At 40.8% G+C, this 15,672-nt stretch overlaps 1 protein-coding gene across 5 annotated transcripts; it reads left to right on the forward strand.

Annotated features, from left to right (window-relative positions):
- The first annotated feature begins 235 nt into the window (after window positions 1–235).
- On the forward strand, window positions 236–15,671 carry cmya5 (cardiomyopathy associated 5). 5 transcript variants are annotated; one of them, XM_042100362.1, is made up of 14 exons: window positions 237–670; window positions 1,932–5,193; window positions 5,266–7,566; window positions 8,610–8,705; window positions 8,808–9,047; window positions 9,436–9,458; window positions 10,101–10,219; window positions 10,517–10,651; window positions 10,858–11,004; window positions 11,333–11,480; window positions 11,993–12,126; window positions 12,471–12,585; window positions 13,053–13,229; window positions 13,658–15,671. In XM_042100362.1, exons 1-14 carry the CDS (start codon window positions 549–551, stop codon window positions 13,908–13,910), a joined length of 7,272 nt encoding a protein of 2,423 aa, XP_041956296.1. In that variant the 5' UTR covers window positions 237–548; the 3' UTR covers window positions 13,911–15,671. The 5 variants fall into 5 exon arrangements, with proteins under 5 accessions (XP_041956295.1, XP_041956296.1, XP_041956298.1 ...); XM_042100364.1 differs by having other exon boundaries at window positions 1,932–4,489; window positions 4,922–7,566; XM_042100363.1 differs by having other exon boundaries at window positions 1,932–3,345; window positions 3,634–7,566.
- Window position 15,672: the final 1 nt, after the last annotated feature.

Genomic DNA, 15,672 nt, shown 5'->3' on the forward strand with positions numbered 1-15,672 from the left:
ATTGGATCAGGCGCGCTGGCAACCTTAATAATTGGTTTTATCACTCTGTTTTCTTCTGACAAATCACACCAAAGTTTATGGCCCATGCATAGTGTAAACCCCTGTTCGAGGGTATGGTATCGGGGCCAGTTTAAAATTAGCCTCAGCTAGGAAACCTCTACCCGTTCTGTTTCGTGTTTTGAACAGGGGGCATGGTACTTGAAGCCTACCCTTCGCTTCGCCGAGATCATATTTCAGCAGCCAGTTGGTTGTACAACGACTGGGTCTACTTAAAATTTTTGAAAGCTGTGATTCCATGTATAAAATGAGACAAAGTACAAACAAACACACACGAGAAGAACCACTTTGGCAACCCAACACTGCGTTTGAAGCGGGGGTTGAAACCAGAACACATTTCATATCACTCACTCCGGGTTGGGGAACACTTGCTATTTCTAGCAGGCGCTGAGTCAGGTGGACGACACCCAACTTGCAATGATCCCACCACGAAGCTATACTCGACACCAAAAGGGCTTTTAAAAACATCAAAATATCACAAAACCAACAAAATGGATACTACGTCAAAGGAAGAAAGTGAGCCAATGGAACCAGAAATACAAGCGTTACAGGACGAGGCGTCAGGGTCTATTGACGTCGACGATGAGGACGAGATGGAAGAGCTTCACAACAGGTAGTTTATGCTGTTTGAATCAGGGTGCGCAGAAAGGGTTATTGGCGAGATTACAGATGGTTCCTTTCTCTTTCCTTATGGACAAACATCCGATCCAGATAGTTTAGTCGTAATTATTAGAAGGTGAATATTAGAATAGTTTAAATGTTAATTTTAAACATTATTTTGGAATGATGAATGATACATGAACAAACATTCCTGAATATGAATTTTCCTAATAATAGGCCTACTTAGACAGTGATACAAATTGACCCAAATAATATAGAATGTGAGTGTACACAATGTATTGCTATGAATATGCGAAAACATACAAATTAATTGTTTTCAGTAGCCTATAGCCCATAGGCCTACAGGGAGATAAAGTGTGAACTAACTCATTGACAGATGGGTGCAGGTCACTTAGAGAGGTGAGAGTAAGTGGGTAGAATTTATGGTAAGTCTATGTCACAGAGGGTCTTAATTCTTGACCATGTTTTCGGCTTGAGAGTTGTATACTAGTACACTGAATTATGCAGGGAATGGATTAACCCTAGATAGATAGACATATGGGCTTGGTTTCCATTTGAAGACCCTTACTTTGGCCAGTTTCAAGATTTTTAAAGAGTCCAATTTAACATCTTGTTGTAGTGTCTATTCTGGAGATGGATTGTGGCACCAAAAATTCTACAATTAGCCCTTTCTCACAAAAAAAACATTTGTGATAGATCTTTATTATTTACTTTATCATTTCATTTTGCTATTTAACCAAGAACTATAGCCCATTCCAATTCATATCACACAACATTATAAAGATTGCTATGTTCTACTCATTCCATAAGGATTGTGGAGACTTGTTTCACAGCTATCAGTGGGTGCAAGATTACGTTTCTGAGAATATTGATGATGTGTGTAAACTGTTAAGTCAAAGCAGCTTGTCAAGTGTATCTCACATGAGGGTGCAATGTATGAGTGACGTGCGTGCACCATTAGTCATGTAAAATTAATGGTAGTTAAATGATCAGATGGCTTACTTGATATTAGATCACTTACAAAACTGAGCACCTACTCACGCATCATTAGTTAAGTTCTCGTCGCATTTTAACTTCATCAAGTTACCATGTTCTGAAATGTATCCTGTCTAACATATTACCAATCAATCAACAGGCCTCTTACTTTACAGTAATGTAATACATTGTGTTCTACCTATTAAATAGCCAAAATATGTACTCTGCGTCACTAATGCGTATGGATGCCATTAATTTTTTTCACTTCCTATTTTCAGTTTGAAGGAAGTAGTCAAAGACCCATCTGTCAAGCCCAAGCTTCAGTGTCTAATGGTGGATCCATCCTTTTCCATGGTGACTGTGCAGAGTGAGGACAGTGGGATCGTCTGGGAGACCGCCTCAAGCAGGTGTTCCACTCCCTGGGCGTCTGAGGGAAGCTCACCATCGGAATCGTACGGTCTAGAAAGCTCGGCGGCACAGGGCAAGATCACCGTCATCATGGACGACAACAAGATTGTGAGGAAGCGCAAGAAAAGTGGCAGGAGCAAGCTGGGTGACAGAATCAAGAGGCCCAGCTCAAGAATGGCTGCATACGGAACTGAGAGACCAGCGATGACTGAGGTGTCTGTGCCCAATGTCAAGCCTGAAAACGACGAGCCAGCTGAATTGAAAGTGGACAAAGATCAGGAGCTGTTTAGCCTCATCTCTGAGGGTTACGAGATCCTAAACATTGTGGTACCTTCAAAACTTCCCACGGTGGACGAGGAAGAGGCAGGTGATTTGGTGGATAATTTGTCCTATTTACAAGACACCCCAAAGATTAAATCTAAAAGCAAATTAGCTCCAGTGCCTGCCGGGGATGACTACCAGGGGATTATAGTTCAGGAAATAATTAATGGCGAAAAGGAGGAAGCAGACAAAATTACAGAAACTGGCATGAAAGATGCAAAGAAAGAGGGGCCTGATGAAGATTACCTAGATAAATTCAAACTGGTCGATTCACATGCGCTTAGTGAACAGTCTAGCTCTTCAGGGGTTCCCAATGAAGAAAACATCATGCAAGAACCTGAACAGGTGAAACCTCAAGGGGAATTAAAGTCCAGTCCATCCAACATAGAGGACAGCTTCGTCATCATCACGGATAATGAGATTGCAAGCGAGCATATGGATGAGGTGTTCTACGCCAATACTGGAACCATGGCAGATGAAAAAAACAAAGGGCATGACAGCGACAGAAAAGTGAAAGATGAGCCGAGATCATTGAAAGAGAGTGGCTCAGCCCTGTTTGGCAGCCAGGAGACAATTCTCATACCTGTTTACCTGCCCGAAGGTCCTCCAAAAATTATAGACCAAGTTCTTCTGGAGGAGCCAAGGGCCATGTCGTTTCTTTACACTGACCTCTATGATGAGGCCATGGGAAGCAGGAGGAGGGATGATGACCACTCAGATGTCGAGAGCACTGTGTCTGAAAAATCTTACAAGAAAAGATTTTCTGATGATGACGAGGAGGACGAAGGCTACCTGGAAAAGTTCATCTTGAAGGACGAGACGCCAGTGGTCCAGGAGCCCCTTGAAGTTGCTGATGATGTAAGGGAGGGTGGGAGAATCATCTGGCCACAGAATAAATTCGAACTTACTGGATGTCTGAAGCGGGTGAAGGAAGAGGATGACTCTGGAGGGGAGAAGACAGAAATTGCAGCAACGGAGCAAATGGAAGATAGTGAAAAGGCACAACCAGTGGATACAGGAAAGCCAGAGGAAATCAGTCAAGGGCCTATAACTAAGGCTGCTGATGGAAGTAAAATTGAACAGGAAAAAGAAGATGACACCGAGGTCTGTGTTGGAAATCACTGTGAACCATGTGTTGCAGGAAAGATGATCCCTGAGTCACCAGAAAGTGTCATTCAGAATGATGCCAGCAACTTGTTATTGGAGGAGAGGGCTGAGACAGTAGAGGAAATCGGGAAGCATGATGGAGAAATTGCAGCAACGGAGCAAATGGAAGATAGTGAAAAGGCACAACCAGTGGATACAGGAAAGCCAGAGGAAATCAGTCAAGGGCCTATAACTAAGGCTGCTGATGAAAGTAAAATTGAACAGGAAAAAGAAGATGACACCGAGGTCTGTGTTGGAAATCACTGTGAACCATGTGATGCAGGAAAGATGATCCCTGAGTCACCAGAAAGTGTCATTCAGAATGATATCAGCAACTTGTTATTGGAGGAGAGGGCTGAGACAGTGGAGGAAATCAGGAAGCATGATGCCATATCAGAAAAGGCAAAAGATTCAAAGGAGACAGAGAGTGAAATGATGGGCATTTCTGGAACAGTTTCGAAAAAATCTCCAGATTTGCTAAATGAAGGAGAACAGACTGCATCAGAGAAGGCGATAAATACAATCCAGGAGCCAGAGACTTCCCTGGACATGAAAACCTCAAGTCCAGAGGAGGTTTCAGAAAAATTAACCGAAACTACCACAATAGTTGAGGAGCCTTCATGTAAAAAATTGGAAGGGGTAGCTGAAATACAGTCAGACGTTAAGATATCTACAGAACCTATAAATGAAGCCATTGAGGTGAAAAAGTCAGATGAGATTGAGGCTGACCAAGCAACACCAGACACAACAAGTCAAGTAAAAGTCGAAGAAACCATTACCAAAGAAAAACCTGCAGCTCCCCTTGTTGAGTCAGATGTCATAGCTACAGCACCTGAAGCCATGAAAGACAGTAAGGTCAGTGTGGTGTCAGAAGAACAGCTTACAGACAGTGTAAGTGAAATACCAGATGAAGTTGCAGGAGGCAGCAAAGAACCAAACACAGACACAATTCCTGAAGGAAAAACAGAGAATGCCACTGTGCCTGCTGACGTTATACACCTAGAGGACGTTAGTAAGAGTCTACCTGAGGTAGAAACTGAGGTCCTCAAACAAGACTCAACAGAGCAAGAGGGGGCCACAGACACATTACTGGATGAGAAAAGTGTAGCCATAACAGAGACAGAAATGGCATCAATTGAGTCCCCTGGTGTTGAGGTTTTAACTGTGGAGGACACAGCAGCAAGGACACCATCACCTTCAGCAGCTCCAGCTCCAATAGAAGTCCAGGAGGTCACAACCGAGGATCGGAAAGAAGGAGAGCCAGTGGAGGAGCAAGCAGAAGAGCCAGAGGATGAGAAAAGTGTAGCCATTGAGAAGACCGTAAAAGATGATCTTGTAATAAGTGGTGTTAAAGACATCATTGACACCACAGAGCAGTTATCTGTGGAGTGTCCTCACAGCAAGGTCCAAGAACAAAAAAGTGCAATTCAGGAGCAAGCTGTTGATTCAGCATCACAAGGTGAATTAAAGGTGTCAGAGGATGTAGTGGAGCCTGATAGAACTGTGGAGAAGAGTGAAGCAACTGAAGTGCATCAAGAAATGAGCCCTGCATTGCAAGCTAATGTAGATGTAAAAAACACAGGTCCTGAACCTGAGAAAGTGGAAGAAAGTCAACAATCCACTGAAACACCAGTGGAAAAAGTTCAAGATCTGACTGAGGAACTAGTTGGGGTTGATAAACCCAAGGAGAAAATTGAAAAATCTGAAACCTCTAATGAAATAGCCAATGTGTTGCAGGTAAACACGGACATCATTTGTGATGTTTATGAACCTAAAAAAGTAGAAAATAAGAAATTTATGATTGAGTTTTCCATTGCTAACAGAGAAAAGCTTGCTGGAGCCCCAGTAGAAAAAAACAAGCATACAGTAGAGCAGACACAGAAGAAAACAACAAGAAGGAAAGCTAATGTACCAATAATAGAGGTTGTTCTAAGTAAAGTACCCTACACTCACGAGGAAAAGACTGAAAAACAGTTATCTACAAGTAAACCAGAGACTCCACCTGTAGCCTCAGAATCTAAAGACAGTGAAGAGCCTGTAACCAAAACTGCAGAAGGGGTTACCAGTGTAAAACAAGATGCCTCACTGGATAGTGTTCTACCTCAGACTGAAGTCAAGAGTAATAAGCAAGCTGTGCAATTGCCAGTAGAGGCTGCAGAGGCCACAAGGGCAGCTGAGCTGGATAGCCTTGAACCCGAGGTCAGGGAGACACAAGCTTTAGATGAACCCAAAGTAAAGGTAGATCTAATTCCAGAGACAGTAAATGAGGAAAGCAAAGTACAAACAGAAGTAGATAGTGATGGTCAAATAGCAGTTACAGAGGATTACACCCAAGTCACTGGGTCTGTGTATGAACCTGACACGATAAAACCAGATGTTCTAGTCTCAGATAAGATAGTGAATGTTCCTGTGGCAGAACTTCCTTCAGATGAGACTCGAGGTCCTGAGGCTGTGATAGTAGAAAAGAAAGTTTTAGATGAAACTGTTAATGATTTAGTAGAAGAAATCCCTGTAGCTGAAACTCAAGGTCCTGAGGTTTTTAGTCTGGAAGAAATCTCAGTTAAAATTGCTGAAGATGTAGTAGCTGAAATTCCTCCAGTTGAGACATCGGGGGAGGTTTTGATTGTGGAAAGCAAAGTGTCAGATGAAACTGTTACCAGTGTGGTGGCAGAAATTCCTTCAGTTGAGACCCTAGGTCCTGAGGTTATGAGTGCAGAGACCAAAGTGTCAGGTGAAACTAGGGGTGATGTAGTAGCAGAAATAACCTCTGTTGAACCTCCAGGTCCAGAGGCCATTACAGTGGAAAATAAAGCTCCAAATCAACCTGTGAATGATGTAGTAGCAGAAATTCCCTCTGTGGAGACACCAGATGAGAATTTGACCACGGAAAACAAAGTTTCAGATCAACTTATTGCGAGTGTCGCAAAGATTCCTTCAGTTGAGACCCTAGGTCCTGAAGTAGTAAGTGCAGAGACCAAAGTGTCAGATGAAACTGTGAGTGTTGTAGCAGCAGAAATACCCTCTGTTGAGCGCCCAGGTGCTGATGTCGTTACTGTTGTAGTAGGCAAAACGTTGAATGATGTAGTAGCAGAAATTCATTTAGTGGAGACACCAAAGGAGGTATTGATAGCTGAAAGCAAAGTTTTAGATCAAATTGATGTGGTGGCAGATATTCCCTTAGTTGAGCCCATAAGTCCTAAAGTTGTAACTGAGGAAGCCAAAGTTTCAGATAAAACTGTAAACGATATTGCAACAGAAATTCCCTCGGTAGAAACACCAGATGAAGCATTGATAGCTGAAAGCAAAGTTTTAGATCAAATTGATGTAGTGGCAGATATTCCCTTAGTTGAGACCAGAAGTCCTGAGGTTGTAACTGAGGAAGCCGAAGTTTCAGATAAAACTGTAAACGATATTGCAACAGAAATTCCCTCGGTAGAAACACCAGATGAGGTATTGATAGCTGAAAGCAAAGTTTCAGATAAAACTGACGTGGTGGCAGTCCAACAACCATCACCTTCAGCAGCTCCAGCTCCAATAGAAGTCCAGGAGGTCACAACCGAGGATCGGAAAGAAGGAGAGCCAGTGGAGGAGCAAGCAGAGGAGCCAGAGGGCCTGCTGTTTTCTACCCTCCGAAGCTTCTCCCCCAAGGAAGACCTGTCAGTCCTACCTGAGCCTGAAGCCCTCAAAGAATACCGTGATGAAATGGCAGAGGAGCTCGATTATGAGATGATCACTCAACAAGAGGCCAGGGAGTATCCAGGTGTGGAGGCGGAGGTCATTCCTGAGAGGGAAGAGGAGGAATGCTTCACAGAGGTGGACACGAGCAAGGCGTTAGAGGAAGAGGCTGCAGAAGATGTGCTGGAGGCAGACTATGAATTTATTGAGGAGTCGGAAAGTGTTGAGCTGTCAGAGGAAGATCAAGCTAAAATGCAAGCATTGGATGCCTTTTGTCTTGTCTGTCAGTGCCCAGTTTTAATGATGGAGGAACATCAAAACCATGAAGTGTGCAGTTTGGATAGAGCATATGAACTTCTGAAGGTCAGTGTCACTGGTCATTAATAGCATTCCAACTGTTGTGGACTTTCTTTGTACTGTATCAACAATGTTTAGTTGAAAATGTTTTTAAAAATGTTTTATATTCTATATTTTGCAATATTTTATAGTAATATGCATTGCAATATAAAATATTATTGTAATATTTCACAATATATATATATATATATATATATATATATATATATATCTTACATTACACTAGTAAATTGTGTTGTTCGAAGTCATTTATAGGAGATGTGATGAAACACCCTAAACTCACATTATGATAGCACAATATTGAGTTATATGGCATAGGAAGTGATGACTCCTCAAAAATCAACTCTTTGATCAGGTCTTCAGTCAAGGGACGTTTGTCTCAATGACTCCCGTCACAGTACACTGCAGTGATGAGGTCACCTTCTGTTTTGATATGTGGGAAAGGTCTTGTATGACATCATCCAGGGGCATAGTGATATACGATCCCTCTCAACAGTTTTTCTCTCAAGGGTGCGTGATCGTAAAGTCACTCGTCCAGCACTAGTAAGAGAGCTAAAGGTCTTTTGAAGTAACCGATGATGTGTTGTCTTTATTTGGAGAGATGACAGGAATATTGATACCTATGGACTTTACATAACCTTTTCACTTAGTTGTGCAAGTGCCATAAATTTTCCACCGTTTTCCTTAAAATTACTTAACATCTTCAGGGGACATGCTGTAATTATTTTAAATGATCCCAGCTATACTTAAAAACATTAACTTCACTTTTGTCAGGTTTTATTTATAGTCATGGATAAACAAAACATCCATGTAGTCTCTGTTCACTTCACTGTAACAGATGCACCGTGCTGGTTTTGTCTTAGGTGCAGAGGCTCTAGGCCATCATTGCATGTTTGATATCCACCTTGAATGTCAATATAATGACACAGACCCATTTTATCGATTTATAGGAATTTAAGAATTCCAATCTGTTGTTCAGTGAAACAATTTTATGCAACATGGTCAAGCAATAGAATACCCTTTAAAAATATGTCTATATTTTTTGACAGGATCGGCTTAGCAACTGGATATCCACATTGCAAGAAAGATCGGAAAATATTGAGGACATGGTGTCAGAGATCGAGCTGGTTTACAATTCAGTGGAGGTATAAAATATTATATGAAATATGTATTTTAAGCAAGTCTATTTTATGACAGACATTTTAAAGTAGCCATTCGTTCAGAAGCTTACTTCCTTTTTTTTAAAGGAACAATGCAAGATGAATGAAGAAGCTATGGACGATCAGAATGAGGAAATGCTGAGACTGGTGATGGATCAGTACAATGAGATGTCTCACACAATGGAAGAGGAGAAGAAGGCAAAGTTGGAGAAGCTCTATGACCAGATTGTCTCCTTCCAAGAGAGCATTGACATCGCCAAAGAGACTCTTGAGAAAAACTCAAAGGAGGAAGAAGAAGAGGAGGAGGATTCTTTCACGTTTGTGTCTGTAAGTGACGTTTATGTGCCTTTTTACCTTCAGCTTAAGTTTTATCATTTATGAGATGCCCTTTTCTAGAGCAGTTGAATGTACTGATCCTTTGATAAAGTATTTCCTGTCAAGACATTTAGTCAAGTGCTCCACCAGTATGAACATGTATTTTTTTTTTTTAAAAGATATGTCAGAAATAAGTGTGTACACGCTAATGTGGACAAATGTGCAAAAAGTGGCCAAAATATTAAATGCAAAATGTATCGCAATTTGAAACAGTGAGGAGTAATTGCCATTGAACATAATTTCACCATATTGCTAATGACTGGGAATTCCTACAAAGTCATCCTGATCAGGCAATTGTCCTTATAAAGTAATCAAAAATTTTCTTTTCTTTCATGTCCAGTCATCTAAAGACATAAACATGAGGTAATTTAATTCATAGGCTGCCAAAAATGCATAAATCTACTGTTTGTATCAGCAAAACAAAATAAAGGCTGGCCTTCTATAATTTGCATGTTTATTTGCATTGTTCCATGTATGGCAGAAATGAGCAGAAATAACAGAACATGTGTATAGATTAGTCAACAAAACATTTTTTGTGCAGTTTTGTGATTATTGGCACAAGAATGAGACTGCTAACAAATATACACTTGTAGCATATACACATTTATCAATAATATATCTAAGAAAGATATATTGTGCTTGAGGATTAAATTTCTTTTATTAACATAATTATATACAGTCAATGTGTGGTGTGGTGCTGCTGTTGGAGATATTCAGCTTTTCCCCCCTCCTACTGACGTGTCAGAGATGCTTTTGTCCCTTGGTGTGGTGTCTAAATTTATCCCAAATGAGACAAGATTGGCCAGCATGTCTGTCTACACATAATCCTTGTTCTGTTCTGTTCTGTTGTGGAATTAACAGTCAGTCAGCAATGACAATAACAATTGCAATAGCAATAACATTCAGTCAATAATATATCTATGGTGCTTTGCAATTTGTAGCATTGTAATTCACATCATTTAATAACTTTCATTTTAAACTCAAACTGCCATTCTTTTTAAAAAGTCTTACCAAAGCTTTGGAGTCGACTATGTCTTTGGAACTTGGGCCACGTGGACTCTCTGTGTTTGATGATTATGCCAAGGGCTCAGGAAATGGACAGAAGCACCGCAAAGGCATTCCAGGTGTGCATTGCTTGTTATGTTAAATATTATAGTATTTATATTATAGTATTTATTTAATTTCATTAGGCTATTGATTGAATTGACATTGTTGTTTATTATTGACATTCTCCTTAATGTAGTTACCCTGGCTGCAAATTGCATTTCGTCTAGATTTCTAGGCTATAATGTAGTCTTACCAACTTTTGAAATTGTTTACTGCTATATACATATCATAGCATAAAGTATTAGGTTATAGTTGTTTTCACATACCTCTCGAGTATGTAACAGTGCTTGTCTGTGAATATATTGGTACTGTAGTGCCACAGAAGCCACATCTTCAGCCCCAGGAAGCCAACTCTGCCACCAGCACCTCTGTCACTGTGTACTGGAAGGTCAATGAGGGGGACATCATCGACTGCTTCCAGGTGTACTGCATGGAGGATCCTCAAGGAGGTACACATACAGTAGGCTGCACACAAATAGTAGACACACACACACACACACACACACACAGTAAAACAAATAAAAAAAATGTTGTATATTAAATGTATGCTATTTATTTAATCTGAAATTCATAGTAAATATTTTTCAACCAATTCTCAAAAAGCAAAGTTGAGGCAAACTGTGAGCAAAATGTTTTGCCTCTCCCTATCCCACAGCTATATCTGAGGAGTACAGGGTGACAGTGAAAGAAAGCTACTGCACTCTGGAGGAACTGGACCCAGACAAGTGCTATAAGGTGTGGGTGATGGCTGTGAACTACACAGGATGCAGCCTGCCCAGTGAGAGACTATCTTTCAAAACAGGTGAGTTTAAGTCTGCATGTCTGGCTCAGGACTCAGGAGCCTTGATGGTTGCATACTATACTATTTGATGCAGGAGAAGAAGAAATAATTGTAATTGTAATTGTAGAGATAATCGTGGAACTCTCGTCATTTGTCTAGTGCACAATGCTCGCATGAATGCTAATTTGACCGGAAATACTATTTCAAATGGCACAATGTTTAAGGAAGTCATTCATTATTTAACTGTAAAAATGTGGATGGAAAATGACTAGCAATCATAAGTGTTTATTTGCCATGTGTATTTGTGTGTGTGTGTGTGTGTGTGTGTGTGTGTGTGTGTGTTCCCCAGCTCCATCTGTGCCGGTGATCCAGCCGGAGCGGTGCACCGTGCTGTGGGACTCGGCCACCCTGCGCTGGGCCTCGGAGCAACCATCTGCCGCAGAGAGCTACACGCTGGAGTACTGCCGCCAGTACGCCTGCGAGGGAGAGGGCCTCAGGTCCGTCACACAAACACACACCGCAAGACATAAAACACACACACAAAGACAAACCCCCCAGAGAACATGCAGAGACCTAGTGTAAAACTGCCTTTCATGTTGGCCCTGCCCAGGAGCGAGATGATTTCAGCTGATAGTTATAACAATGACTTCCAAGCTCATATGTTGTGCTGATAGATAAACAGAGACCCATTCCCCAGTCTAGCATATACAAACTGGTTTGTCCCAGTTTAGCCTATACAGTCTACTTTACATAAACATGGCTTATGACTCATATGTTATGTCACAGAAAGGCTTCAAAGGCTGGCAGGACTGTGCATCAGTAGCCAGAGAGCACACATACTAAAAAATGTATACCGGCACCGCACTGTAAGTTACTGTGCATAAAAGCATCTGCTAAATGACTAAATGGCTACATGTAAATGCAGCACCGCCTGCACAAAGACAAGTGGCGCTTACACTATTGTGACTGTTTATGGGACTGAAGCCAAGCTCTGTGTGTATCCGGCTAGGTCTTTTTCTGGGATACAAGGCTGTGAGCAGAGAGTCCTGCTTCAGCCCAATGAGAACTACCTGTTATACATCAAAGCTGTCAACTCGGCCGGGGCCAGTGAGCAGAGTGAGGCCGCACTCATCTCCACCAGAGGTCAGCCGGCACGCCCGTCTGTCTGTACCGTCCGCACCCCTCTTTGGGTGATTCAGAAATTCTAAAAGGGCATTTGTTTTGAATAAATATGCAGTGAATGACATATGGATTTACGCTGCAATTGTCTAGTCACATAGCTCAGGGTTGATGGACTCTCAGTCCCCCCAGAGGGCAGTTTCTCAGCACTTTGTGCCTGCTTTGCGTGACATAAACTTGTGCACTTTTGGGATAAATGAATCACACACAACACACATCCCCAGCCCTACCCCTACAGGAATCTCCTGGCTATTTCCCTCAGCATTCCTTCAGCTATCTTTAACTAACTTCTGTTGGGCCTTGTGTAGGAACAAGATTCCAGCTGATGAAAGAGACAGCCGGCCCAGCACTACGGCTGTTGGAGGATAAGACCACCGTGTTGTACTCACAGGACAGCTTCAGTGAAATGGCCTCTATTAATGAGTGAGTGAAAACGTGCAGTTTGTGCGGTCTTACACAAATTGAACTAAAGATAACGAACAAACAGAAAAATTACAATATATACAGGTACAGGCAGAGAAAATGTTTGCTTGTTGTTATGCAAGCAAATGTCTTTTGCTGTTCTTGCTAGTCAAGTTTATTTGAGGAGGATAAACAGAATTTAACAAGTATATGACATGACCTAACAAAAATGAGAAGAGGAGAAGAGAGAAGAGATTAAATATTAAATATATAATATAAAAATATTATAGTGTTTAAACGTTTAACTAATACAAAAACATATGCACAAACATAACATGTAAGAATATGTAAAGGAAATAAATAAAAACACCTAACATAAAAACAATAAAAATATACATTATAAAGGGGGAATAAATAAGTCTTAAGTAAGTGCTTCCTTTTGGATGACTACTGTCTCTCCTCACACTGTTTTTCACGCCTGTTCCCAGATGTCCAGCCATTCTGGGAGAGCTCTTGCCTTTGAAAGGCTACTATTACTGGGAGACAGTGGTGTCAGGCTGCCCATCCTACCGCCTCGGCGTGGCATACAGCTCGAATCCCAGTGACAGCCTTCTGGGAGAGAACAGCACCTCCTGGTGTCTGCACTGTGTCCCCACATCAAGCAGGTACAAGGTTCTTTACATGTTGTCTCACAGTAAATGCCCAAAGTCTACGGCAGCTAACATGCATGTCATCATTATTTGATAAATAGGCTCCTGGTATGCTCCATTGATGTTACGTGTTATCAGTGGAGTGATGGGCCAGAGAGAGCTGTTCTTTATGGCTTTGCTCTTAAATGAGCCTACTAGGATTTATTTTGTCCAGGGTAGGTTCAGCTGGTTGTACCATTTAACAAGGGGATGAGTGAATCTACGTGTTTCTTCTGCGTAATGAGACATTGATAAAACCTAGAATTTCCATACTGTTCTGCTCTATTCGTCTCTGTTCTGTTTTCCTTGCATTTGCTCTGACTGATGCTGTGATCTGATGGTTCATGAGGATGGCTTACCCACTTTTCACCGACTTAGTCGTAACCTCTTCTCTTTCACCATAGCTCCAGGTTCGAGCTGCTCCATAACAGCGTGGAGACCGACATTTTCGTTGTGGACGTGCCCACCCGCGTGGGCACCCTACTGGACTTTGCCCAGGGGCGCCTGGTCTTCATCAATGCCCAGAACGGCCACCTCCTGGGCTCCACGCAGCACCGGTTCACGGAGCCCTGCCATGCCGCTTTCGGCCTGGAGAGCCCCGGCTGCCTCACCGTCCACATGCTGCCTGAGGTGCCAGAGTCTGCACGGCACTGCTAGTGCACCCCGTCAGTCCACCCCATCTCCCCTCTGTGATGTGCCCCCAATGTCTGCCCTTGTAACAAGTTCATTGTCTGTGATGGCAAATAGATGTTTTTTTTTTTCGCTCTAGGACTTTTGTTTTTACTGGGCTGGGATGAGTGAGTGAGTTTCTGTTGAAGAAATAGAGAACAGCCTTTGTTTTCTACAAATATTCAAATTTATTGAAATACTATATGCAATTTACAAATATTGAATTTACAGTTACTTAAATTATTTTGTAAATATGGGGAAGCTGACTAAATAAATTGAGTGAATTAACTGAAATAATGTATTGAATTTGTTAGACACTTCAAACTTCATACTTGATATTCACACATTTATCCTGTAATTAAGATTTCTTTAGTTTTACTTCCAACTACTTCCAAAGCTGTGCACCAGCAGAATATCAATAAATTTGTGTATGTATGACTTAAAAGTATGACTTAAAATTGTTTTTGTTTTGTTTTTTCAACGAGTCACATCTTTTCAGTTTTGTGTTTTCTATACTGTTAAGTGTACATACTATGTATCACATTTTGACTTGTTTGTGTTCTCCTATATTGTAAATGCATACCTTTATCAGACTTGTGTCCCATGAAATGGCCTATTTTTGTATTTGAATGAGAAGTATTGAGAAAATAAAATATTTCTGTATCAACAATATTCAACAGTACTCCTTAGCTAAAGCTAAACTTTTATGTGATTTTTAATGTTATATTTTATCTTTAGCCATTATTGCAAATCATAAGTATATTAGTGCATATGAAAGTAATCCACATGCATGTTGGTTTGTGCAACTGAATGGGAAGAAAGTATTGACCTATGACTATACGTTTTATATGGGGCCAGAGGACATAGTTTAAAGCCAGGGTGAAAGTTATGAGTTTTAAGTGAGGCAGATGTTTTTTTCAGTGGGTTGTGTCTGAATACATAACAATTATGCACATTTTTGAGTGCAGTTGTTGGCATATTATCCACTAGATGTCCCTGAAAATCTTTTTGATTTATTTTTGTTTTATTTTGTGTTCATTTGTACTATTTAGTTTAAAATATTTCTTTAAATGATTTAACTTGAAATCCAGTAAATGTACTGACTAGTTACTATACTTTGAAATGCATTGATGGTTGTCTATCCTCTGCACAGTAAGAAGGAAATTGTAGTTAAAAGAATGTACATTATCACAGCAGGAAGAGAATAACTATGTGTCTTAACATGTAATAGTCACAAATCGCTACACTTTGAGGATTCACAACTAGAATAGTAGTCTCAAAACAGATGGAAAACACTACTGTATCAGAAGGAACAGGTGCGACATTCTGTAAGACACAGACAAAACAAACTGACATCTGCAGAAACTCAAAGCATGGCAAGGTTTCCAAGCAGTGGAATGACAATTACAAAACTTTTCATATGTTTTTTAAATACTGCCAAGGGTGGTCAAGGGTATGATTAATTCTATTTTTAATACTGTTATATAATGTGCTGAATATTGTTTTTTTTTCCTCATCCACAATCTGTGTGTGGCACTTGAGTTGCTGGACCTCTGATGGGAAACATCTGATTGCGAATTTTGTTTTAATAACTCTTAACTTCATTTCATATCCTCTTCCGCAAAGTCTGCGTGATTTACTGTTTGAAGGTGTTTTCATTTTGTATCTGTACTTTCTGGTTTTGGATGCACCCAAACATTTTACTTTGACAAGTCACTGCTGAGAATAATTAAATTACATTTTTCTGGCC

Source organism: Alosa sapidissima, chromosome 8 (assembly GCF_018492685.1).
Source record: "Alosa sapidissima isolate fAloSap1 chromosome 8, fAloSap1.pri, whole genome shotgun sequence".
In the NCBI taxonomy this organism is placed as follows: domain Eukaryota; kingdom Metazoa; phylum Chordata; class Actinopteri; order Clupeiformes; family Clupeidae; genus Alosa; species Alosa sapidissima.

Coding starts and splice junctions, on each gene's coding strand:
- cmya5 (XM_042100361.1), top strand. CDS start 549: ATGGATACTACGTCAAAGGAAGAAAGTGAGCCAATGGAACCAGAAATA. Junction 7,567..8,609: donor GAGCATATGAACTTCTGAAG/GTCAGTGTCACT, acceptor ATTTTTTGACAG/GATCGGCTTAGCAACTGGAT. Junction 9,048..9,435: donor ATTCTTTCACGTTTGTGTCT/GTAAGTGACGTT, acceptor TTTCATGTCCAG/TCATCTAAAGACATAAACAT.